Source organism: Neolamprologus brichardi, chromosome 3, assembly GCF_056152115.1.
Source record: "Neolamprologus brichardi isolate AB-2024 chromosome 3, ASM5615211v1, whole genome shotgun sequence".
Classification (NCBI taxonomy): Eukaryota; Metazoa; Chordata; class Actinopteri; order Cichliformes; family Cichlidae; genus Neolamprologus; species Neolamprologus brichardi.
In genome coordinates, this window is record NC_142106.1 from 28,601,130 (window position 1) to 28,627,311 (window position 26,182).

At 42.5% G+C, this 26,182-nt stretch overlaps 1 protein-coding gene across 1 annotated transcript; it reads right to left on the reverse strand.

Moving 5' to 3' along the window:
• Positions 1 to 3,876: 3,876 nt before the first annotated feature.
• Positions 3,877 to 26,182, reverse strand: znf219 (zinc finger protein 219). The gene is made up of 5 exons (XM_006809189.3): positions 25,993 to 26,182; positions 16,116 to 16,200; positions 13,566 to 15,882; positions 13,264 to 13,410; positions 3,877 to 10,318 (listed from the first exon to the last, which is right to left on the reverse strand). The coding sequence occupies exons 2-5, from the start codon at positions 16,119 to 16,121 to the stop codon at positions 9,144 to 9,146; spliced, it is 3,645 nt and encodes a 1,214-aa protein (XP_006809252.2). The 5' UTR covers positions 16,122 to 16,200; positions 25,993 to 26,182; the 3' UTR covers positions 3,877 to 9,143.

The following is a 26,182-nucleotide window of genomic DNA, read 5'->3' on the forward strand; positions in this document are numbered from 1 at the left end:
GTCTAAGGAGGGTGACTGTTCAAGACCCCTACAAGAGTAATACATCATTCCTTTCTACTTCTAAGTCAACTTGCAGCTTAAAGCTTTAAGGATTATTTCCCAGAAATAATGAAGAACTGACACGCGAGCTGCAAGTAGAACCCGCTCCGTCCATGAAAAACCACTGGGAGAGTGATGCATCTCAGCAATAAAGCTGGTGAGCTTATACCTACAGACAAGGTATGCATACTTTTAATGCTTCCATGGATTCTCCCCCAACACCACCACCACACACACACACTTCCACACCAGAAAACCACTTCATTACACAAAGGAGAAAAAGCAGCTTGAGAATGAATCACTGAGTGGTTCTGCAGTAAATATGGAACTTTGTGTACTGCATGAATCCTTGAGATAAAGCCTGAAAGCCCTAGCTTTGGAAAGAGTACTATACTGCAGAGCGGTTCATTTCACTCGCTAAATGAGAAATAATTCACATGCTGGAATTTCATCATTTGGATGTTATAAAATCCCTCCCTCCCTGCCTTCCACAAGCCCCGACATCCCGGTTTTGGGAAAACCCTTCTGCTCCATCACCATGTCCATAGTGCCCACTGGCGATGTGAGCTGGTGCCACTGCTGCTGCTCTCATTGCAGCACTTCTGTCAGTCTCGGGATCAAAGCCAAGCAGGAGCAAAACGCGCTGCGCTAAGACACGTTGTTCCGATTCTTAACCGCACCTCGCCGTAGCGGGAATTGGTGAGGGTGGGGGGGTCTGGACAAACGACAAAAATACCAGCAGTTTGATCGGATCGGATGTGATGTACCCGCGCGTGCTCGCGGGGACGAGAAATAACACGGAAATAACACAGGTGCAGATGCGGACACGCGCGGAGGAAATTACGGCTCAGCACGGAGGTAGAATGCGCGGACTGCAGCGCGTAATAAAACCAAGTCCAGTAACTGCACTTGTAGACCGTGCACCACTAAAAACAGAAGAAAGTGATCGAGTCCCAAACACCGAGCACGAGCTGTAGTTTGTAACATACTCACCTCACTCATGTTGGGAAGATGCGCGGAGGGAGTTCTGCAACTGAAGAAGAAGAAGTGGACTTGGGTCTTTCCTGCTCTCCGTGCTCAGTCCTTCAGCCAGAAGCGCGCGAGAGAGTGCTGCAGTGTGTGCTTCACAGACTCTGGGAAAAAATAAAAAATTAAAAGATGAAAGAGTGATGGAGGGGAGGGGGTGGTGGGCTGAGTGGACTGTGGATGCTCCGAGACCGAGTGAAGCAGGTAGGCTGACAGAGTGAGGAGATGCTCAGCTCTCCGGTGCAGATGATGGGAGGAAGCTTTAGTGACAGCAACGCTGCGGTTTATGGGCAACAGGAGCTCTCTCTCTCCCTCCCTCTCTCTCTTTCTGTCTCGCCCACTCAGTCTCAACCAGTCACCAGGGAGCACACTATTGCCCTGGTACAGACATGTAGGCTAATAGGCAGGTAATAAGAAGTATAACCCTGGAGCATTTAGATACGCCTTTTACATAAGCGTGGTAATTGATGTGTTATAGTTATGATTTTTTTTTTCAGCTTTGAAATGACCATGAGCTGAAAACTCGTGTAGCCTGCAAACACACGAATATACTGCAGTGACATCCTGTTCTAAACTTTTTATGTGGGGTGGGGGAGGCTTCACAATACAAGGATGCTATTTTCCACATCCCACTCAGAATAAATATCCGATTTCCTGTCCAGAGTTTCAAAATAAACCACGTTTGCAAAAGCAGAAAGTGTAAATTGTGTTTTTGCAGCATACTGCAAATATTGGTATCGATCTGAGACCAAGTTAAATGCAGGACCATTATTGCTGATACCAGTGCCAATACTATTCACTTATAAAGGCCGTGTATACATGATAGAGCAGTCTGTCATTCATTTATAGATGAATCATCATGCATTTGCAATTCTGAACACATTTTAATGACCAGTGAATCACTGTGATGTTTATTTTTCCACAATAATTAATTCAGACAACAACACACACCTTTAAGCTCTTTGTGTGTTTTGAAACTGTGGGTTTTTTCCCCTGTCTCTTAACCACTTTGGGTCAACTTCTGTTGTTTAAATGTGCTATAGGCTAACACAATTCAGTGGGCTACACACTGAGAGAACAGAAACAAAGTATCAATCCAATACCAGTACCTTTAGTGTCAATACCATTGGTATTTCTGTCGATCTGCCTGGGGGTGGGTGGCGGGGGTTCTATTTAAACAATCTTAAACTTACAGTTGTATGTGTTTAAATGTTAATTTGATGTAATGTCATGTCTGATCATGGCCACTTAACTTTAAAAAGGGTGTTTAGAATTTCTGAATCTATTTTAAGAGCTACCTATTTTTTTTCTAAGGCTTGGGAGTAAGCAGACATAACTGGTTAGAGTCAGGGATAAGGGAAGAGGAAACACAGAAGCACAGAAAACAGATTCCCTTCTGCTCAACCCTGCCAAGTGTCTCCACTTGATGGTGCTGTTGTCATTACGTATCTCATTTGATCCTAGCCTGCACCTGGCCTGGTGCCTGCTGTAAATAATAGAACCCTTTCCACGTTCAAATAATACTATTAGAACACATTAGGTACTCAAAGACATTGACATAACTACAGCGGTCCTTGTTTTCCACGTCCTCCTTCTAGAGGAAAATGTCAGCACCAGTTATGACCCACATGTGCAGTTCAAATGTGGGCCACACACTCATCCTTGACTGACACAGCTGACTCACGGTGACTGCGGCTGTGTACACTCAGCCACAGGTCAACCCTTATTGGCCCAGATGTCAGGGGTGCCTTGACATTTGGGTCGCATGCAACCCACGCTACATTTAGGGTGCTGTAAGTAGGCCTTAAATGCCAAAAGGAGCCCAAATTAGAGGCTAACATGCAATCAAGGGAAAACGCAGCACAAGCACAGATGACAGAATATGCATGATGCAAAAAACATCACAGTTTTGTAAAAGCTTCTTTCTGCCACTGGAAAAAATGTAAAAAAAACAAAACAAAACCCCAAAACAAAACAAAAACCCCCAACGTAAATCAAAATGTTGACTTGGTAAGTCAAACTTATAAGAAAATAACCTGAAATTTCAAGTTAAGAAGTAAAAATTTTGAGATGATAATCCAGATTTTTTTTTATTTATAGACGGCAAAAAATGTTTTGTTTTTTTCAATAAGGGAAAAAACTTCCATAAAGATAAGCTTAATGAATAAAAAAAAAGACCCAAAAACAAACAGATCCTATATGTTCAGATTACTTTGCATTGCTGTCCTTTTGTGAATATACAGTAATATTTCTCATTTCCCAGCAGGACATGCCAGTCCAGCGCTAACTGTGCTGCTTACAGGTTAAATAAATTAAAATCTTCTTAGTCGGGAAATAGGGAAAATTCAGTCTTAGCTGCCCCTGCTACTCAGTTTAAACAGGCAGAATTTGATTAGGAACCACTGCGGTAAAATACTAATTAAATCATAATTAATGAATATACATTTATAGATCTCTAACATTAGATTTGCTAAGTTATCAGAGTCTTTAAAGCAAACATCTCTGTGACCTGTAAGCAGAAATGAACTGCTTACAGGTCAAGACTTACAAGACTGAGGGAAGCCTGTTTAAATCCCCTCAATATCAGCCAGGAGGCCACAGGAGGGCTCCCTTTGCAACAAGCTCAAGCTTTCTGTATTTCACCCACTTCAACCAGATGCAGCATCTCAACATCTCAAATTCTGAAGTCACAAACACGTTCTTATAGAATGCAGATAAACATGCAAAATAAAGCTGTCTCACTGAGCGTTTTCACACTTTAAAGAACAACTGCATCCTAAATGAACAGGTATAAAAAAGAGAGAGAGACAGGATTTGTTTTGTGTTTATTTATTTCTAATGTGTTTTATTTTTATTTATTTTTTTATCTGTCCACAAAGTTATATTAGTCACTACTATGTTAGGTCAGTTTTCCCTCACTGCAATGGCAGTAAACTACACAAGAGCCCAAACCCAGCGTGGTCCCCTCACCTCACAAAAGATTTGTCATATTACAAAAAAAAGAACAATACCCTTTGAAATGACAAATGTATCCTTTCTGGAGAATTTTCTGATTCACAATCAAGATATAAGGTGCCGTTTTCGCATCTATTTGTAAATTACAAGCGAGCAAATTGAAAATTGTGCAAAAAATTCGCTGATTTTTTAACAATTATTTGGCAAAAAACTTAACTGAAGTCAGACAAACACAAGCAATCTTCTTGGAAACATTTGAATACTTTGTTAAATTGTCAGCTGATTTTGTCTCTATTTCTAATTGTGAATTATTCGAAAAATTGTGAATGCACCTTAAAAATCTGACAATATTCTTAATAGCTATTACAGAATTACAGTTTACAACTGTATAATTAAAAACATAATTTGTAGTTGCTGTTGATACACAAAACATGATGTCTTATTTCTTCAGGGCAATAATCAACTTTGAGAACATTTTTTAAGCAACTAATGAATAAATACCAGACAAGGGTAAATACCACAAGAAAAGAGGGCAGACTCTACTCGGTAACAAGCAGTTTGAACTTAACAGTAAAGTTTAACCGTAACAATATAGACGAGCTAGCTAAGACAGGATGTTATACACTCTTTTTGCTTCAATAATCTTTTGGCAAATAAACTGTTACATATTAAACATGTCAATCTGCTCTGATGTCTTAGTATCTCAAGACAAAGGTAGGACTGTTTGTAGTCTCCTATTTGGCTAAATGTACTTTTAAATTTAGACTAAACAAGTTTAATAGAAGGAAAACCTGTAGCTACCATTAGCATTGCTAGCATGAGCAGTTTTCTTTCCTTGTGTTTACTACGTGTGGTTGTTCAGCACTCTGACAGTGATTATATAAATGACAGAGGACATATACAACCATATTTTTTATTTTCTAGATCAAAACACTGCCCAACAAGATGCCATTGTTGGTTTAAAATATCAAGGCATTACCCAGGGTCAGTTAGCATCCGTGGATAACATCTTCCTCGATGCATTAATTATAACTGATTTCACTGAACAGCAGTACTATTTCTTACACAAACTAGGCACATATCTGATGACACAATAGCAGCTTAGCTTTTAGAAGTCTTTTTTTCTCTTTTACACCATATATAGCTTATTTATGTTTTGCGGTCATGTCATTGCTAATAACATGATGGCTAACATGATGCTAACTAGTGTGCTATTTGGATGTGTGACACTGCAGGGTGACTAAGGCCCCAGACACACAGGTCTAGAGATGAGGCTGTGATCATCTGCCAACCACCAGTTGCTAGCAAAAAATGTTTATTCACTGACTAGTTGGTGAAAGCCTTTATTCCTAGAAACTGCTGCAGTCGCCCACGGTTTACAAGGAACATGTTGACTTATCTGCACACACTTGCCAGCTACTCTCAGAGCAGTGGTAAAACTTTTGCCTTCAAAGCAAAAGCCACATCTTTTAAAATTACTTGGCTTTTACTTTGAAGGTGAACATTCTCTGTTTGTGTTGCAATTTTTTTCAAGGTTTAATGCCACTGAGGAAGCAGTTTGCGAGTGTTTGCAAATAATTCACCAACTTGTGTAGAAACTACAGGCAACCACAGCAGTTTGTTAGTGGCCAAAGCAAGAACAACAAAATCTACGTTATACCACTCTCTTTGAGACCACTTTCAACTCGCAACCTCCAGCAACCACTTGCCAACCAGTCTGGGAACAGTAGCTACCAGTGGTTGTATCACATCCTATATGCAGACAACTTTCATGCAATGTGTGTATGACGTCACGTGAAAAACTGCTACACCTCAATAAAACAGTAGGAAGGTGTTCAAAGTATGAAAAAATAGAAATTGCTAAACATGTTAGGTACACCAACTGTGCATCCTTGGAATGTAAATGTGCATTCATCAGTTTTCAGGTAAGCACATCCTGGTTTCCTTGTTATCAAGTCACTACAAACCACGCGTGTGTTTGTCTTACTCCTACTAAACTACACCTTCAAAAGAGTAAAATGATTAGCTTAGGTACAAAGTGGATTTTTGTTTCTTTGCAATCAATTTGGAAATAATGAGGCCTTGGCTTCATTTTTACATTCAAATCTTTTGTTTCTTTTGAAAACATGCCACAGCTCTGGGATTTTTTTGTCATTAGACCTTTATGATGATTGGCAGTCCATTTTATTCCCATCTGCCAGCGGGAGGAGTTGGAGGGACCATTGCTCGGGTTTGTGCTCTCCTTAAAAAAACACAACATCTCTAATGCTATCTGTACAACATTCAACAACACATTTCTCTTGATTTTTTTTTTTTTAACCATAATGCTAAAACAATAATACTTATCATTATAAGAGCATTTTTCCATCTCAACGGCATTGAACAAACACCACACAAACTGAAATAAAAATCTAATAAAGGCCTCAATACCAGATAGTACACGTCACCTTCAAGTGGTGCTAGAGATAGACTGTTTACAGATGAGAGCAGGACATGGAGGGAGAGCAAGCATGATGAGGGGAAAAAGAGAGAGTAAAAGGAAAAAGGTGAATTATTTTGTTTCCTCTAGTGTATTTGATTTAGTGTCACATCAGACATGTTTTGGCACCTCATGAGATTAAACACAACGTATATGTGTCTTAGACTTGGGCTTTGGTTTACCAAGGGTTAGTATTATGACCCGAAGTTCTCTAACCCTACTTCTACAACAATTTTTACTTGTCTAAGGGTAGGTAGTTCATTCTTTTAAGAGTCTAGCCATGCTAGAACATAAGGCCTAGTGACCTTGTTTAAGGCCCAATGGGCCTGAAAAAATGGCAAATAATAAAAACAAAAACACAAGAATAGAGGGATCAGGAGGTGAACACAGGAGAAGATGATCAAGAGAATGGGCTGATGTGTTGAAGGGGAATAGGAAAGAGGAAAGAGAGTGTGTCGATATAGGCTAAGTGCTTTTGGTGAGTTTTACAAAATATACCAGGAAGTGCTTGAAACAGAAGGCACGGTGGCATTGACAGTAGTTGTTAAAGGAGACACCACTAAGGGACTTTCACTACAAAACTCATAAGGTGCTCTAAAAAGGGAACTTAATCACATTAATGCACATTAAAGAGTGGTCACAATCATAAATTACCCCATCAATTTGAGTCTTAGCAGATAAATAGAGGCTGTTAACCAGTGTAAGAGAATATTAATGCCTCACATTCATAAATATACCTTCAAACAAGGATAAAGAAATGATTACTGGATGTTTCCACATAAAAAACAAAATGCACTTCATTTTTTTCCTAACCACCAGTTCAGTGGTCGAATATCTGATACACTGACAACCTAGCTGACTGATTTTGCTAATCAATGGGGTAAATCTACTGAAACCACACATTTACACACTTAAAAATGACAACCGAAAGTGACAACTGCCATTGAAAAAACGTTTGGTCTATTGATAAAGTCAAAATGAAAACAACTACTTTGGGAACTCAAAAAAAACTTGCACAGTGCTCTGTATAGACATTCCAACTAGTCTTAGCTCACAAACATTATAATCAATATCACCTATATTGATAACCTTTTTCTGTAAGCATCTTGAAAGGAAAATAAACAAAAGTCTGCTTTTTTTTTTTTCCGTCTTTACAAAAGCTACACATATTCTACTGGGATGCCTATGCGTTTGTTAGTGTTTTAATAATTACTCCTACCATTGTCTTTTCTTTTCTTATTAAAACAAAAAAAAGAAGAAGAAGAGAGGGAAACTACTCATCTAAAACACACCGTAACCCAAGAGTACAGTTTGTTTCTTAGATTTAGTCTTGTCTGGCAGCTAGACTGCTTTCTTTGTCGTTCTCTACCTTGTAAAAAGTTAAAATTTTCCTTTTTTTTGACACAGTCGTAGTCTCTTCAAAACAATGTGTCAGTTGATTGTATTCAGGAGCTCAAGCGTCGCCCCTTCAGCCCTCACACAGACTCTTGCTCTGTGTTCAGTTGGTGCCTTTGCATCCCCAACCAACAACCGCTACCATTGTAAACACTGAATGTTGAACTCTGACCTCCTTTTTAAGCGCTCAGCTTTTGACCTTTCCTCACATTATATCACATACTTTTTTTTGTTCTTTTCAAGCTGAGCCACAAACAGCTACAGTCTGTGTCAAGGACATTACACTATGATGTAGCATTTCTTTTACAACTGAACTATTCACAACACCCTAGAACCACTTTTAACAAATATATTGTACTTAAATCGTTTAAACTGTATATTCAGATAAAATGAACGATCTATCAGAGCCTCGATGGGCAAGGATACCAGAGACTCTCTCGACGACATACATGAACAGGCACTAACTGAAAACAAATGAACAAAAATATTACAAACTTTCTGTTTTTCTTTAGCACAGTCATCAAGAAACACTTTTCTGACAAACAAGGCAGTGATACATACTTGAAGGAAAGCACACGGCCTGTAACGGTTGCCTCATGCCTTAAATTAATAAAGAATAGCTTAGCCGAGGTTTGCAGCTTGAAACTTTTTTAGACTAAACTTTCCTCCGTGTCTGTTTGTTGTAGTTTGAGGAGGAACCTGAAGCTGTTCAGTGGTCAGTCCGTCAGGAGAGCATCTAGTCGCAGCTGGCTCCAGCATGGTCAGTGTTGTAGTCTGGGATTTACCAGTCCATTATAAGTGTGGGATAAATGCACGACTCTAGAATGATGCAGGACCTTGCCCTAGATCTTTCGATTATCAAATTGGAGATCATTGTAAAAATCACCCATCTTTTGGTGAAGTCTGAAAAACAAATAGAAAATGTGGCCGACAAAATCCTGAAAAGATGCATCCATGCACTTTCTTTTTACAGGAATTTTACCATATTTTGTGGTGGACCACAAAGCCTAAAGTCAAGGAGACAAATAATGACAGAGGAAATAGCATAGCTGTGGCTCTCCTCTTTGTCAAGACTCCTCAGGACTGCCCAGAAATGAAGGTATGACAGGGCAAAACATTATTAACCATAAACAACTTCTCTCTATGTAATACTTTCTGCCCTTTCTTCAATTCTTTGTCAAAATTTGTTGGAAAACAATAAACCCAACATTCCAATTTAAGTGGTGTCATTGAAAACATTTTAATCTCCTTAGACTCTATCCTCCTCCCCTCCAACGTGGTTAGAGCTCAGGGCTGGTGAAAGAGCGAGGGACATCCTCAGGTCTTGGTCTTGTGAATCCTCCAGACTGCTATTCTCCAAATTCTCTTCAAATTCTTCATCTTGTTCATCTTTCTCTTCATCAATTTTGCCCTTGAGTTCAGGAACATCTGTTACATTCTTTGACACTGAGGACATGGAGTTTGGGTGTTCAAGAGCATTACCCAGATGTTCTGCTGTGTGCTCAGAGAGACCATTAAGAGTTTGGGACTGAGTTAAGGACCATTCTCCCATGGAGGCCTGGGACTCGGCCTCACTTACGTGCCTCCATATTGTCAGAGGGTCGAGGTCAGAGGGATCCATCCTTGGCCTTGTGGTCTTTGAGGTTCCATCATCATCCAAGATCACTAAAGAACTTCTTTTGCGCCTGGACTTACTGGTGTGGTTGACCTGGAGATGCATGGCCATCAGCTCTGCTGATGATGTTCGAAAAGGACAAAACAAACACTCGCTCAGTTTGACCCCTGTTGAACTATCCTCTACGGCATCCTCACCACCTTCCCTTACACTCATGCCTCCATCCTCCTCCATCCCTCCAAGACCAGGTGAAGTGCGACGGGACAGATCCAGTGGTTCAAAACCACCCTCCTGAGTTGATGGCACGGGTACTTCCTTGTCACTTGATGCTTGAACCATTCGGCTTGTAGTAAGGGGCTTACGTCGTGACACCTTAGGTGCCTTTGGTGGAGGAGACTCCCTGATCCAGCCTCCTTCCATTCCACCTTGGTAAAGCGCGCCCATTACTCCAGACAGGTACCTGTACTGGGTCTCTAGGTCAACATCCCTTAGAGCTGCTAAGGCCTTTCGATGCTCCCGCTGGTCTGGAAGTCCCAGGAGCCAGGACTGCTGGGTGGGTCGAGAGGCGGGGTTGTCTGTTGGAGCCCGGTTGACCGGGCAGTGGTTGGGTTGAGATCGGCGCTGCTTGACCAATCCAGAGGTTCCAGAGGTCAGACTGTTGATAGTGGAGGTGAGACCAGAGGAGGAGGAATTTGAGGCAGCTGATAAGGCATTGCGTTGCTCCCTGTGGTGCCGCTGGAGATGGTACTTCAGAGAGCCAGATTGAGTACCCGCATAGTCACAGTGGGGGCATTTGTAGGGTCTCTCACCTAGAGAAAACACGATGAAGAAAGTTTATTTATAGAACAGTAAAAATAAAGCTAGAAAAATCTTTTAAAAAATAGTGGGACTCATTAGATGCTCCAAAATGAATGCCCCAAAATGGGTGTTCACTGGGTAAGAAGGAAAAAAAATATTCTGGTGATTTTAAGTATTTTTATATTACAGTTAGTAAATACCTTTGTGTTAGTATTAATGATATCATATACCATAAGCTATTTTATGGCATACACAATTTTGATTTCACATACAGGATGTTTTTTTTTCTTCAGTAGAAACCTGATGGTACTCACCTTTAACCCTGAAAAACAGTTGCCTGTTATACACACATATACAGTCATGCAAAAAAGAAAGCTTTCACAGGTCCTTGAAGCCACATAATAAACTATGAATACTCTTGAGACTTCCATAGGAATTAAATACTTAAGTAGTACCCAGGTGCTGCTAATCAAATATGCTTGATTAAATGATCATCAGCAAGTCTGAGCATTTCTATGAAAGCAGAATTTTTAGCAGTTTTCTGGTCTGGCAGGTTCAGGAGTGTGTTAATGACACAATCTTCCCAGGAGTGGACGTCTCTGCAAATTCACCCCAATTCAACACTGTCCAACAAACCGCAAAGGACCTAAGAGCTGCATCTCTGACTCTACAGGCCTTAGTTAGCATGTTAAATATTAAAGTTCATGGCAGTACAATTAAAAAAAGATTAAACAAATATGGCTTATTTGGAAGAGTTACCAGGAACAAGCCTCTTATTGCTAAGCAACACAAGCATACAAACTGTTGAGCACAGTTGTGAAACAGTGATCATTTGGGCTTGTTTTGCAATCACAGAACCTGGGCACCTTACAGTCATTTTGTCGACCATTAACTCCTCTGTATACCAAAGTAATCTAGAGTCAAATGTGAGACCATCTGTTTAATAGTCAAAGCTTGTTTCAAACTGGGCCCTGCAACATGACAAAGATCCCAAGCACAGCAGCAAATCTACAACAGAAATGCTGAAAATAAAAATTCAAGGTGCTACAGTGGCCTAATCAAAGTAAAGATCTCAACCTGACTGAAATGTTGTGGTGGGACCTTAAAAGAGCGGTTCATAAGCCAATAAACGAATCATGTTTTTTTTTACAGGAAAGCCAGTTTTGCAAATAAAACAAGGTCAGATTGATTTTTTCCAATATCAATATATACTTGTACTTTTTTTATGGCAACTAAAATGAAATTTCCCTGCAAATAATTCTTATTTTTTAATCAGCTTCACTCACTCCTATTTATTGAGGAATATCTCATGGGTACACTCTGTGTGAAATGCAGATGTGAGGACAAATTTCAGCAGTCTAAATGGTTTCATGTGTAAAAGATACACAAAAAATGCAATCATTTTTAAAATATGTTAAAAGTACTTTCACTATGCTTAAACACCACAGCACTTATTGCAAAATCGTAACATCGCAAATAAGTATGGCAAGCAAGTATTTTGCAAAATTGCAGCAAGTATAAGCTGCTCAAAGGTCATTTGAGCAGTTCTGAGTAAGAGGTGCAGTTACATGTTTTAAAGAAAGATGGCAGTATTCCATTACTCATTAAAAATTACACAGCTGGGAAAGATAAAGGGGATGATGTTGAACATTAACAGTAAGAAACGTTAAACATATGAAAAACGTAAATGATCTTATTCCCAAGAGTCAAAAAGGAAAAAACTGGTCCAGGAACGCGGGCGCACGTACAGATGCAGGAACAACTTGATTGTGTTGGTGAAACAAACACTAAAGACGGGATAAAACTCTCGATGGGAAACGAGATTCTGAAGAGAGCATTATCATAATTTGATGCATTTGCTTTAATTACTGACCATGTGATAATCACTTGATGGAACAGAGGCAGTAGTGTATGAGAAAATGAGCAGTGCATGATTGGGAAAAATATAAACGCGTTGAGATAAGTCCTTTCAGCTATAAAATGAGTAATGATGATGGCAACTCTTAAAAAGACTTCACACTGTGCATTTTTTGGCTGCTGTCTTTATGGGAAGTTCTCCAGTTAGTAGTGATAGGTGGCATCGCAAAAAATGAGAGATGGGTTTTAATTTTGATCAAATACATCACCTGAAGGCAAATAATGAAAAGTGACGATGACTCATGCTGATAAAGGCTTATGAATATGGATCATTAATTAATAGTATGAGTGTGAGTGGTGTTCAAGATTCTAACTTTCATTAAAGTCCAACTAGTTGGTTATCAGAAATCCTGTACTCAGTTTTTCCTCTTTTTTTTCTTTTTGTCCTAAAAAAGTTTATTAAAATGTTTTTTCTCTTTACAGTATTTAAGATGCATGTTAAAGATTTTTGTTACAGATTCTTGTTTCAAAGACAGAGAATTCTCTGCAATTTTTCATGCATTTAATTTGTGCATTATTTAGTATTTTTATGTAATTGACAAGAAATAAATATGTGTCCATGAAAATAAATAGATTATTAAAAAAAAAGACATCAAATCACACCAGTTTCATTTAGCTAAATTTTGCATTATACAAATCGAAATAGAGACATGAGGATTACTGTTTAATTAGTGAAGAAGACATGAAAAGGTTTTCTTTTGTACCGTTTACTAGTAGCGATGTTAGAGGCCAGTAAGAGAAGTGAGCAATTTCCCTTTTTAATCCCTGGAGTGGCTTGATTTTTTCCCCCCAGAAACTACTGTTAATATACGCTCAAGCAAGGCACTTAAGCTGGAGTTGCTCCGGTGGAGCAGCTCAGTTGCCTGCAGTAGAGGGCTATGATTAGCGCTGGCCAGGCCTCTGGGGTAAAATCTTTAAAAAAAAGAAAAAGAAAAAACTGTAGTTCTAGAAAAGCAACGATGCTCAATGCAACCTTTCCAGGGATTTATAAAGGTTAAAAAAGTAAACACGGTTTGTTAAACTCACAGCAGCATCTCACCTGTGTGAACTCTGAGGTGCACTTTGAGATGGTGTGAAGAGCGAAAGGCTTTGCCACAGTAGGGGCAGTCTTTTATCCCTCTGCCACGCACTCGCTCCCTGGTGGGAACTGAAGGTATGGAGGAGACTGTCGTCAGCCCATTTTCTCCTGCAAGTAGGGAAGAAGGAAAAAAAGTGGAAAATGTAAAGATAGCAGCTAAGATTCTAATGACAATAGAAAGTTGAAGTTGAAAAACAATGTATTCTTATATGCTAGCAAACAAACACAAACCAAAGAACTAGGAAAAAACACTCATGTCACACCTTTGAAGCTTGAGATGACAGAGTGAAACCCTGCAGCTCCTCCAGCTTGTTGTGATCCACCACCCATCAATTTTGATTCCTGTCTCAGTTCTGCCATTTGTTGGGATCCACCGCTGTGTAGCTGGGATTCTTGTCTCACTTCACCGCTGCCTCCTCTTCCCAGCCCCACTCCTCTATGATGACTGCTCCCTTCCTCTTCGCTGCCACCTCCTTTCTGGGGCCTCTGAGTGTGAACTCGAGCATGAACTACCACCTGCTGTAGACTGCGGAACAGCTTTCCGCAATCTGGGCATTCCCATGGCCCTCCTGGTCCTCCGGTCTCTTCTCTAGGATCCAGGCCTCCAAGGTAGGCTCTGACTTGGTCGACCTCTGTAATCACTGAACTCCGCCCTTGGCCTCGTTGCCCTTGCTGCTGGCCTCGCTGATGAGGCCTTTGTTGCTGAGCTACCGCCAAGCTGCGAGCCACCAGCTGCCACCAAGTTGCCTGATCTCCTCCTTCTGAAACTGTTGCTGGAGTTTCCCCGGTTCCCCCTGCTCTAGTCGTTCCCCCTCCTCTTCCCGAGTCTGCTCCCCCTGCAGTACCACTGCCACCACCGTTTCCCATCTCTGCTACTTGAGCCACTGCTTGAAGTCTCTCCATGCAGCTAGCCCCACTGCCATCACTAGGCAAACCAAGATAGCCCAGGATGGCTGACTTACTCAAACCCATCCCAATTCTGCCTCCAGTTTCTCTCTCTGCTCTTCCCTGACCTCCTCTGGCACCACCTCCTCGCTGAGTCAGAAGGAGACTGGAGTAGAGGGCGTTGAGGGAGCTTTTAGACTGCTGCTCAGCACTTCCTGGTCCCCCAGGGTTTCCCAGTCCAGCCTTGAGGCCAAGTTTGTTGAGATGAACTTTCATGTGATTTTTGAGGAACCAAGGCTCCTTGAAGCCACGGCCACATACCTGGCACTTATGGTCCAAGGAGTCCTTGTGCTTTCGCATGTGTCCCTTCAGAAACCATGACTGCGTAAATCGCTGTCCACAAGTCTCACAGCGAAATGCTGGCAGTGAAGAGGACCCACCCACTGCAGCAACTGATGTCAGCTGGTTGCTCGGGGTTGGGGCTGGCGTGTGGGTCGGCGTGGGTACTGGGGTGTCGGGGGTTGCGATGATGGGCCTCGAACTGTAAGCTGGTGGAAGAGCAGGTACATCGGGAGAAGGGTGGCACTCCTGTAAGTGGGATGCCAGGCTTTCTTCTTGGCTGGCAGAAAAGGGACAAAGAGTGCATTTGTATGGATTGTGGAGAATGCGTACATGCCGTGCCAACTCTGAAGCTGTTCGGAATTTTCCTTTGCAGGCATGGCAGCGAAATGTAGGCGTGATGGAAGCAGATACGCCCTCCCCGGTGGCTGAAGAATAGGGAGAGGTCACGGACACAGGGTCCTCTGTCAGCGGAGGGGTCAAGGGTGTGCTATCATCCAGTAAAAAACTGGGGTTCTGGTCTGTCTGTAGTCCATCATCGAGACCTTTGACCTCACCATTGACTTCATCATCTTCTGTGAGATGCTGGATGAGAGCCCCAGGCAGTAAACGCTGGTTTGGGTGACTTCTGTGATTCGGAATTAGGTCTTTGTGGTTCTGCTGGATTTTGAGGTGCTGCTTTAGTGGAGCTGAAGGGAGCCCAGTCCTATACAGAGCTGAAGCTCGCCGGTCTCTGTCCAGACTGTGAGCTCGTGCATGAAGAGACAAAATACTTTGGAATCTGAATCTCTTTCCACATACATGACAGGGATACCTGAGTGCAGGCCCCGAAGAGGCCCCTCCAACTCCAGGTGTGGCCCTGGTAACAGTATCCTTCTGGAACAGCTGGAGGTCTAGTTCATCACTACAGTTCCCACTCTGTCCTGAAGACAAGGCCAGCTCCAGGGCACCACACCCGAGTAATGGTGCTGATGGTGTATCTGGCGGAGAGGAGTCCAAACAGGGGCTGCATCCAGCTTCTTGTCCCCCTCCTGGGAACAAAGCCACTGCCGGCGTTGGGGATGGAGGTACTCCATCCAGCCCTTCCTCGTCATCTTCTTCATCAACATCATGGTGATTGCTGTTATTACCCTCGTGGAGGGGGAACGGAGAGAGGGGGAAATAAGGCGCAGTGTCCGGGCTCTGGGGGGAAGGTTCGGAGCTGTGAATGGGCAAGACAACAGGGCTATCGGGGAGAGAGAGCTGAGTGTGAGGAGAGGAGGTCTGGGGGCTGTGGTCTAGAGATGGCAGCGTTGGGGGCGACTGGGTCTGCTCACAAGAAAGAGACAACACACACTCCGGTGGAGAATCCATCCTCTATCAGTAAAAAACACAAAGAGAGGGAGAGAGACAGATAATGAGCGGCAACCAGCGACTTAAGAAGGAGTTAAAAGTTAAAAACCTCAAGAAAAGGTTAAATTTGCATGTTGTGCATAATTAGCTTTTGTAGCACAACCTTGGCCAGATTTTAAAAACTGCACAAACTTCGAGGGTATGAGTCTGTATGTGTTGATGCATGCGAATATAGGAAAATAGAAAAAAAGTCCTACCAGCATTGTGTGTGATGTTATGCCATTCTTTAGTGTCTCTACTGAGGGGGGACACAGTCCTGTGGCAGTCTCCTCTTGTAATTGTCTGAGGACAAAAAGAAAGCTCAGAAAATTATTTGCAACCAAAAATCTAACAATTGCTGCATTTGAAGTTGTTCCCAGCCTTTTTTTTAAAAGCATGTTAAGACAATTATCTAACTAAAGACTTTAGGTAAATTAGGAATAATAGTATCAGCGTAATGCTTTTGAAATATCCAGCGATGAACTGCAGGTAGCAGAGTTTTGCCAAACAGGATTAAAAGCTATTTACACTAAGACCCTTTGAACAGATTCAGCACCAAATGCACACTCAACAATACATTTTAATGCACGTGCATGTTTACTACGAAGAAAATCTGTATTTGATCGTCACTTGCTCCTCAGCCTGCATTGGTGTGCGCATTGAATGTGTAACAGGTGTGCACCTGTTCTGCCTCCTGCATGTGTTCAGCGTACATGCTGGCATACTGTTAGCACATATGGGATGATTATCTGAAGTGTGAACGTGCATTAGTGTGTGTGTGTGTTTAGGAGTTAAGGGCACCACTACAGGACACGGACTGTCCCAAACAGGATGGGCGCGCAATGTTTTGACTTCCCCACACACCCTTCCTGAACAGTCATACAGTAGCAGCTTTTTTTGCTTAAATCAGGCCCGGACGCACTCACACTCACAAACACACACACACTCACATATGGTATGCATGCACCTAGCCAGAACAATAAATCTGCTGTTTGGGTGTGGTGGCATTCACCCATACATTGCTTAGTCATGCTTAATTGTTGAAGTCATTTATATATGTGAGCTTATTCTGCTGCTGCCCCCGCTGCTGCTGTTGTCTCGACTGTACTGCGACTGTCACCCCAGATAACAGAGTCAGCTGAAACGTGAAGTGTGATACTGCGCATTGAACACGCACAAGCATTTTGGCAGGGCACGCTCACACGCCCAAATATTTTGAGAGCGCAGCACTTCGCCTCACTTCCACCGAATATGTGTGCGCCGTGGCTGGTTTTTGTCCATCATTTTTGCAGGAGTTGAGCACCCACAACACAACAAAAAGGTCATAAATCACTGTGGCAAAAACAATGGAACATCTGTGCTCGCAGGTGTGTCACCCACATTTTTGTTCACATGGCGGTACGGTCACATATGTGTTTATATGGATTTGAGTATTTGTGTGTGTGTGTGTGTGTGAGTTACTGAGGCTTGATGACAAAGAGATTCTCATGTAGCCAGTTGACATTTTAGCTCAGCTATGACTCACAGGGATATCACACCATATCAATCACATAAATACACACACTTACACACACACACACTCTTACACAGACACAGACAGTCCTTTCTTAATCCACCATTATTGTTCTTTCTCTCACCGTATTCCTTTCCCTTCTGTCTTTCTTTCTCTCCCTGATTCATACTTCTTCCCATCCCCCTCTCATTCTCTCGTTCCCTCCCTCCCTCCCTCCCTCCGTCTATTATTCACTAATTTTCTTTCATTCTCTCCCTCTCCCCTCTCTCTCTCTCCTCTCTTTTTTCTCTCCTGCAGTGTTGCCAGTTGGCAGAGTGCCAAGGAATGCTGATATCAGCTGGTAGATTGGGCCCTGCCAACATGGCGAAGAGCAAAGAAAAAAAAATGAGAAAGGAGGCAGACAGAGAGAAAGAAAGAGGGAGACACAGACAAATAGACAGAGCAGTTACAAACTGGGCAGCATTAAAAAAAAAAGAAACAGTCTCAGAAGCCATGTGAACGAAAATGATTTAATTTGATTGGCAACATGGTGTTGAGGGTAAAAGCAAAGAAACCAAAAAAAGAGAAAGCGACACGCTAGAACAGAGAATAGCAGAGAAATCAGAGTAGTGGTAGTGGCAGGCTGGGGCATAACATGAAGAGAGAGCAACATTTAAAAACCATTTTGAAAGTCAACACAGAAATACACATGCAGACAGAGAAGGGGGGGGGGGGGGTGCAGAAAGGGAGAAGGAATAAAAAGCAGGAAAAAGAGAGAGAGAGAGTGGCTATCTAAATGTATCTGCTGCAGTATTAAGTCTGATGGCATTATCATATGAATATCACCATCACAATGCATTGTTCCACCGTGACGGTGGCTGTCGCCAACCACCGGCCCTGTCATGCCAATAAAGAAAATTTGGATAGATTGAAAGAGGGAGATAAGGTGCAGCAGAGGATGCATGGGAAAAGGGGGCTGGGGGTGACTTGGGGAAAGGGTGGAGTGGGGAAGAAATCATGCTGGAATCAGGTGGGGGAGAAACACATAAAAAGCAGGTGTAAATTAAGCAAGAAGCGCACCGAAGACGGCATTCTCACATCATCCACAAATGCTGCTCATTCCCAGTGTGTCCACACACACACACACGGCGAGCTATAAAATGGATTGGGGTAGGTACTCAAAGCAAGGGTGAGAGCAGCGTACAAAAATGTGACACCTACGTGTGTGTGTGGTGGGTGGTTTTAGTTTTGTAAGGGGAGGGGTAATAATCTGATTTTAAATGTGCGTCATGCTAATGAATATTTAATATTAGGTAATGTGATCCACGTAGGAGATTCACAATGATATTACAGACCAGCCATTCCTAAAGTCAAGAGTGTTGTGGCCCACTTGCAAACCAGAAAATGGGGTCTCACCCAATCTTAAATCTTCACTCTTATCAAAATACAAGAGAAAGTGATGGATTTTCTTGAAACTTTCATTCAAACCACATGAACAACACGGGCTGTTGGCTATACACAATAATACATACTCATTTTAAACTGAGCTTCTGTTAATACTGCAGCCCACCTGCAGTACCTTTGCAGCCCAACAGGGGGCCTTGGCCCATACTTTGGGAATCAGTGCTATAGACTTTACAAAACAACTTTCTGGTTTGCTTTAGATAAACACAAAAACTGTATATAAACAATGGTCTGGAGCCATGAGTGTAGCATAATTTTTGTCTTTTACACTAGCACCTGCACGGCTCAACTAGACTCTACTCAATGAGGTTTTGGTCGTTTTCCATTACCACCTCTATGTGGGCGGGGTCGTTATAGCAAGGCAACCCAAAGGTCCAGTGACGCTGTTTGCATGCAATCTAAAGACAATACAACAATGGAGGAGGTCGAGGCGATGGTACACCTGCTTCATGCACTTTGGCTTTTTGTCAGACTCAGGGTAAAAGAAAGAGCCAAGTCGGTGTGAGGCCATTGCCCAACAGCCGTTGCCGGGTTTGAGTCTTGCGAAAGATTTGCTCTCATGACTCACTCAGTGACCTCATTTGTGGGCCAATCAGTGGCATGCGGTCTTCTGACATCACTTTTTCAACTTGACTCAGGTCACTTGGAAAACGGTCAGAGTAAGCGCTAATAAAGTGCAGAGTACCCATAACTACCACCTAATGAAAAAACCAAGTTGAGTTTAGCTGAGCAGGTACTAGTGGAAAAGAGGCTTAAGAGCCACTGTAGATATACATGCTAGCAGCTTGTCAATCACAGGATAGCCACACATTTAATCAGGCCCTGATTTATCGCCTAAATGTGATCACAATTTACAAAATAGACATCATGACATCATCATTAAAAAGCGAACCGCTGAAACCCTAAATTGCTCATGAAAGCGTTTGCTGAGATCACAAATGGAGTGAAACGCAGGGTTTCTGAGCAACCTGGTTTCCTGTCGCAGCCACGGCCTGCGGGCCGTTACAAAGGCTCCACGTTAAACGCACTTAAGCATTTGTTCCACTTCTCAGGCCCGGAGCTATAGTTGACTGCTGATATGCAACACATAATGGATTTTCCCATCCCTTCGATACAAACTGGATTTTCCTGCACTTTCACTGGCTTTTCCTGTTTTTTCCATTTCTTTTTTCCCCTGATCCTGAAATTTGCAGTGCATGAGTAGGAGTGTAATGACACAGTAATTCGCAAGATGACGCCAGCTTTAAAGCGTCCCAAAGTTGACATTCCAGCAATTGAAATGCAGCTTTGTGGGTCCTGAATTGCCTTGACTGGAAATGAGGGGTTTTTTTTATCATCAGGGTCACTATGTTTTGTTTTGTTTTTTTAAACTGCACTGTTTAAATACTGATAACTACTCCTTGACTCAGATCACAAGAAGTGCATAACAATGCGGCTGAATCATACGTTACATCCCTGGTAAATACTGGCTGAGGGAAATTTGCACAATATGTTCAGACAAGTTTTTTGTTTTTTTTTCTTTTAGGTGGGGGTGGGGATCGGGGGTGTCACTGTGTAAATATCCACTGAAGTGGCAGAGTTTTATTGTGAAGGCAGTCAGTGCAGGTTTGCACATGCACATGAGAGATACATGTTGTTATTGTAAATATATATCAGGGTGTGAACACCTTTCACCTAGTGTTCATAATGGTACCCGTGTGTGTGGGATAGAAGTGTTATACAGCTTCATAATAAGTAGTGTTAATGTATCATAGGTTGTATATAAGGAGGGCTTGTGTATTGTGATTTGTAGCCTCATGAAGCTAAACAGTACTTTGAATGCCTCGTCACAGTTTGTGTAATTAAGCCTGACTTACAATGATCCCTTCATTCATTTCCTATCAGCCTGTGGAGGTAAATGTCAAAAGATTTAGAATAAATCTGAGTGTATGCTCTGCTCTCCTTGACCCCTTGTGACCCCTTGGGGATCTCGCTCTCAGTTTGGGAACCAGTGATCTATAGCAACAGCGACCTTTGTGTTGTTTGAAAATTAAGTCCTCCTCCACGTACCTAAAAATAGACATCTTCAAGGTCTCAGGCACCGGCCTTAAGGCATAAAGTAAGGACTGTGCTCGTAGTCTGTGTGTGTATTTCTGTGAATCCCTACAAGTGCATCTTTCTTCCCGCTGCATTACTTTCACTCTCATGTGATGAAGCCAGCGCGAGGTGAGGTGTCCTTTGGGGATAAGTGGGTGTATGAGAGACTGACCACAAGGAAGCGGGGAAAAAAAAACTAAGTGTGTGAAAAAGAGAAGATGAGAGCGAGAGGAAGTGAGGGGAGCCCGCTCCCTGTGCGGTACAGTATAATTTGGCCCTGTGGTTTTTATCGCGTGGTCACGTGGCGAACTTCCCCACAGCCGGTATTCATTTCCTTTACTTCACCTTTCCCTGAACCACCACTACCACCTCCTCCCTCCCCACCGCCGGCTTCGCTTCAACTTTGCCTGCCTCGCACTCTCGCTCTTCCCTCATCTTCAGCTTCAACAATGATAAGGGTGAACATCTCCCGCGCAGTCTCCGCCACCGACCGTTAAAGATGAGTGTTGCAGATTGCTTACACAGGGAAAAATGCTACTTCATGTGTATCGCTTTGATCGCAGAACGCAAGTGAAATGGCGATCGAATGGCTCGCATCTGTTACGCCGTTGACCTTATTCGAAAGGTACTTTAGCAGAGTTGAAGAAAAAGTTACATTAAAAGGAAGCGTCCCAACTTTTACCGTCTTTCATCTGCGCAAAGTCCAGCTTGAGCCAGCATTTCCTGCCTCACTGATGTGTTTTATGTTCCACTTCTCACAACCTTACTCCTTTTTGCTTCTTCCTGTCTAACCTCTCCTCCTCTAATGCACCATCCCCTCTCGAGCTCCTGCTTCTTCTCTTTTTGAATGAATTACTCCTCTAGCGAGAGAACACGAGCTGATGCTCGAACTGGGAGGCAACGTTGCAGTGCCAGACCCGAGCGGGCGAATCCCGAACACCGGAAAGCATCTCGGCAGAGAAAACAAGAGTCTCGCTCCAACTCATACAGGCCGCGCCGTGCCTAAAACCAGTGAGTGGAGGGGGAAGGGGGGTGCTGAATGACTCGTCTGACTCGGGATTACGAGACTGACGCTTTAAAAGAAGAATTGGTTGGAGCATGTGTGTGGTTGTACGCGTTCTTCCTAAAAGGCTTATGTGTGCACACCGAGGATCAGTTGTTAGGTTGGAGACAATCCTGCAGGTGAAACAAACATCCACCTGATCAATTTTCTCCCTACTGTCTGGGAAAAGGTTCAGAAACCTTTCTTCCATGAATGACGCCCCTTCCACTTTAGTGTCCTTAAGCAACACACTACTTTCGACCCCCTCAGGGATGCTCACCACTCACTGTGACCTCCCTGGGGTATTTATGTATATATATCAGATACCTAAAACAGCTTTAGTGTGGGGGGGAAAAGGGTAAGTGTATAATAGTAATGGCTTCATTCTTTCTTCACCCTGGGGAAATTTGCAGAGCATGTGTTCTCTTTCTTAGGAACATCTTGTTTGAAACACACTCAGTTGCACTATATTTTATAAAGACACATATAAATGGGAGGTGCCAGTACTTAAATCAACACATCCTGGTGTAATTCAGGGTAACTGATTGCACTCAAGGGCTCCCTGACTCTATGTATAGGCTGGAATGTAACATTTTATTTCTATTTTTTTTTTTGCAGGGGATGTGAGCTGAAAAGTGAGGATGCACTCCAACAATGACTTTATGTCTTCTTCCCCACAGTCGCCGAGTACTTGCTCACTGGGAACTGCTGGGGTTCTCTCTCTATTGCACAGTCTTCAGGTTACAATATAAAGTGCTTTGATGCGGTGTCCAGAATGTTTTCAGATTAAATTGAGGCCAAAATAGTTCACACTTTGGGTTTTTCATCTGGGGAGGCATCTGTCGTGCTGCACTCAGCAGGTCAAATAAAATGCAACCAAAAAACACAAAAAGAGTTGTATTGTAACTTTAAAAAAGACTTGAGGGAGAAATTCAAATACTGCTTGCTTTCATAACATCGCACACCTGGCTGAAAAGCGCAGACACGGGACTGCCACTAATGGAAAGTTGGAAAAATGTTTTGCTTATCAAATCGTCGTGTTTGATTTTTTTTGTTTTTTATTCGCACCGTCTACCTGTACGCCTCTGCTGCAAGCGCTGATTTCAGAGCTGGTCTTCCAAACTAAATGCGAGCGACAAAAAGTGGCAGACTATTTAAGTAAGACCCTAATGCTCTAAATACACTCTAATCCCGAGCAGCCTAGCAGAACTCTCAACAGTCTCAAAATGTCACAATGCAGTAGATTCTCCCTAACTGAGGGCAAGCAGGTGCCTCTCCCGCAGCGCACTAATGACCCAATTATATCAATCAGAAGCCTTGATTGGTGCTACACTCCTTTCCCTTTTACTCTCTCTCCCTCTGTCTCATTCTCCCCTCACATACAATCTCTTTCCCAAGAGCCACCTGGATGGGGTGGATGTGCCCCTTCAAGTACAGTACAGTATGTACAAAGATGGGAAGTAGGCGGCATTGAGGGTGACAGAGGAGGTGGAGGAGGAGGTGGATACTATTTGAACACAACAAGCAGACAGAGGTTTGAATGAAGCAAAAACCATTAGAGCCTTTTTAACATGGGGCCAGTGTTTTATATTCATTAGTACAGCTGGTTGCAGATGAGTATCTGCCAAGGGTTTGACATGAAATCGCACCTTATATCTAATGGCAAACAACCTGTAGAGAGGCAGGGGAGGCTTTTTTTACTAACAGAGTAATCATTTTTTTTAAAAATGCTTGCGTTATTAGTTTTTGATCAAGCCTGGATAAGGAAAAGTAGCGTGTTGTTGCCAAAAGTCACTCTTGCAGGCGATGATCCAAAGAAAAACAGGGATTTGGAGTGAAGTCATTTCTTTTCTAATTGTCTCAGCTTTCTTTTCTTTTTTTCTTTTTCGTAGAGGGATTATGAAAGTTAATGTGCATAAAACCGTCTTGAAAAATGCCAAACCCTCCAAAAACATGCCTCATTTTAGGACACGCAAGCAATGTCAACCTACTTCCACTGTGCACAGGCTCTCAAGAGTGTGACATTTTGGGTAGATATGAAAAAAAAAAAAATAGGGCATTTCAGGATCCCTAAACATATTCCATTGGATATAGAAAAAGGCGACGGGAGTGTCTTTGGTCAACCCAGATGACACGTCTGCGCCTTATCTCAAGAGGAATTTCCTCCTCGCCCCTGTGATGTGCGTCAATAACGTGCAACCATTTTCAGTACGTTCCTTTCCCCCCTCTCTCTTCTCTCTCGCGGCCATCTCAATTAGAGGCACATTAATGAAATAAATAACCATCAACAAACAATGCACTAATAAACACCCCCTCACACACACTAAAATCAAATTAACCCTGCCCGCAGATGGTGTCCGCGCACAATCCCGCTTCCAAATAGAAACAAAAACAACAACCAAAAGAAAAAATGCGATTAAAAATCATGAACACGGGGGATGCAGGGTAGTCGGAGAAGTCGGAGGGTGGCGTGTGTGTGTCATGTCAGCCTATCTATCGCTCTCTCTCCCCTGCTCCATTTTGTTCCTAAATTTTCTATACAAAAGATTAAGGGAGGGGAAAAAGACGAGTGAGCGAGCAAGGAGAGGACGGGAGGGGGGAAAAAGTGCCATCATGGATTTCATCTTGAATCCCTCTCTGCCAATCTACCACCGACATCAGTGCCCCCCTCACCCCCCTCAAAAAAAGAGCCATCGAGTCCAAAAACGCACATTTTTGGACGAAAACCGGTAACTTCTCTTTACTGAACACAATCTGGCGACACGCGTTTTGCACGCACACGGCCCCAACATTGTATGTATTGCCACACTTGCTATGCTACTTTCTGAGCGCTGAGGTAACGTTAGGACAACTAAACGGGTTGTAGTAAACATTGTAGTAAAAGGTGGCCGAAAGTATAAGGTTTATAAAGCACCGTTAAACAGTCTTTTCTCTTTTTTTGCGCGTATCCCACACGAAAAGTGGCGGTGCTTCTCTCGGAAACAACGCACAACACAATGCCTAATGTGTGTCCAACAAAAGAATTAGTCAAGCTAATCGCATCTACCTACAAATTACGCTTTGTAAATCAACTTGCTAACATGCAAAAATCCACTTTTACGCTTGGACAATATGTCCGCGGCTTATCGAAATCCTCCGTTACGCACAGAGAACTTGGCTCTTCTTTAAAAAAAAATACACATATATAATAAATAATAAAAATATAACCTACTTAAAAAAGAAGAAGAAGAAAGACGCCGTTCTTTTTCAGAGAGGTTAAAGAAGAGCTGCCAAATTACCAAACTGCTCGCGCGGATAAAAACAAAAATTAAGAGCTAGCTTGCACAACTACTTAGCTGAAGTTGTGTTCAATTTTTAAACAAAAATAAACCTCCGAGTGACTTTTCGTGCACTTGCGAGCATTTTTAAGTCGCATTTCATCTCGTGCTGACTGTTCGAGTCGACTTGGTTTAACTGTTACACCGAGTATTTCCTCAGTTATGAGGGAAAACAGTGCATTTCTCCGCTTTTTTTCTTTTCTTTTTTTTTTGTCATGTCACCGCTTATAAGCGGAGCTCCGACTGCTACATGCTTGTCGGCCACGCGCGCACATACACCGGCTTACATACATGACACACACGTAAAGTGGTCCGAAGCGCGCGGTTACATGTATACATACATACATACATGCATGCATGCCTCGTGCCAATCACTCGCATGCGAGCACGCGCGCGCACACACACAGCCAAAGCTGCCAATGAAATAAATAAATAAATGTGAAAAAGCGGAGTGAAATAAAACACATCAACAACTATGTTGGCCATTATCCCGCGTGTTGCCCGTGACAGAAGAAGAAGAAGAGAGAGAAAAAAGAGGCAACAACAGTCGCAGTAAATTAAACAATTTTGGAAATGTTTCGTCGCCGGTGTTTCGTGCCAGCACGCATAAAAGTGCATATATGTAAACATAGTGGTAAATAAAATGTAAGAAGATAAATGAAGATATAGGATATATGTTGAAAGTAAAGACTCAGTGTACTTACGGGAGAGGCGGCGAGGAGATTAATGACACGACACGTCATGATTACGTTTCACTTGAATTAAATACATTACGAGTTGGGAAAAAAATGGAAATCAGGGTTGTATACAAGCATACGCCGTTTCCCCCTCCCTCCTCCCTCCGTTTGGTCACCCTCTTCTCTCCCTCTCTCTCTCTCTCTCTCACACACACAC

Excerpts from the sequence above, each read along its gene's own strand:
- znf219 (XM_006809189.3), bottom strand. Across the intron at positions 13,411-13,565 it reads TGTCATCTCAAGCTTCAAAG|GAGAAAATGGGCTGACGACA; the intron begins GTGTGACATGAG and ends CCCTACTTGCAG. Across the intron at positions 10,319-13,263 it reads GCACCTCAGAGTTCACACAG|GTGAGAGACCCTACAAATGC; the intron begins GTGAGATGCTGC and ends TGTTTTCTCTAG.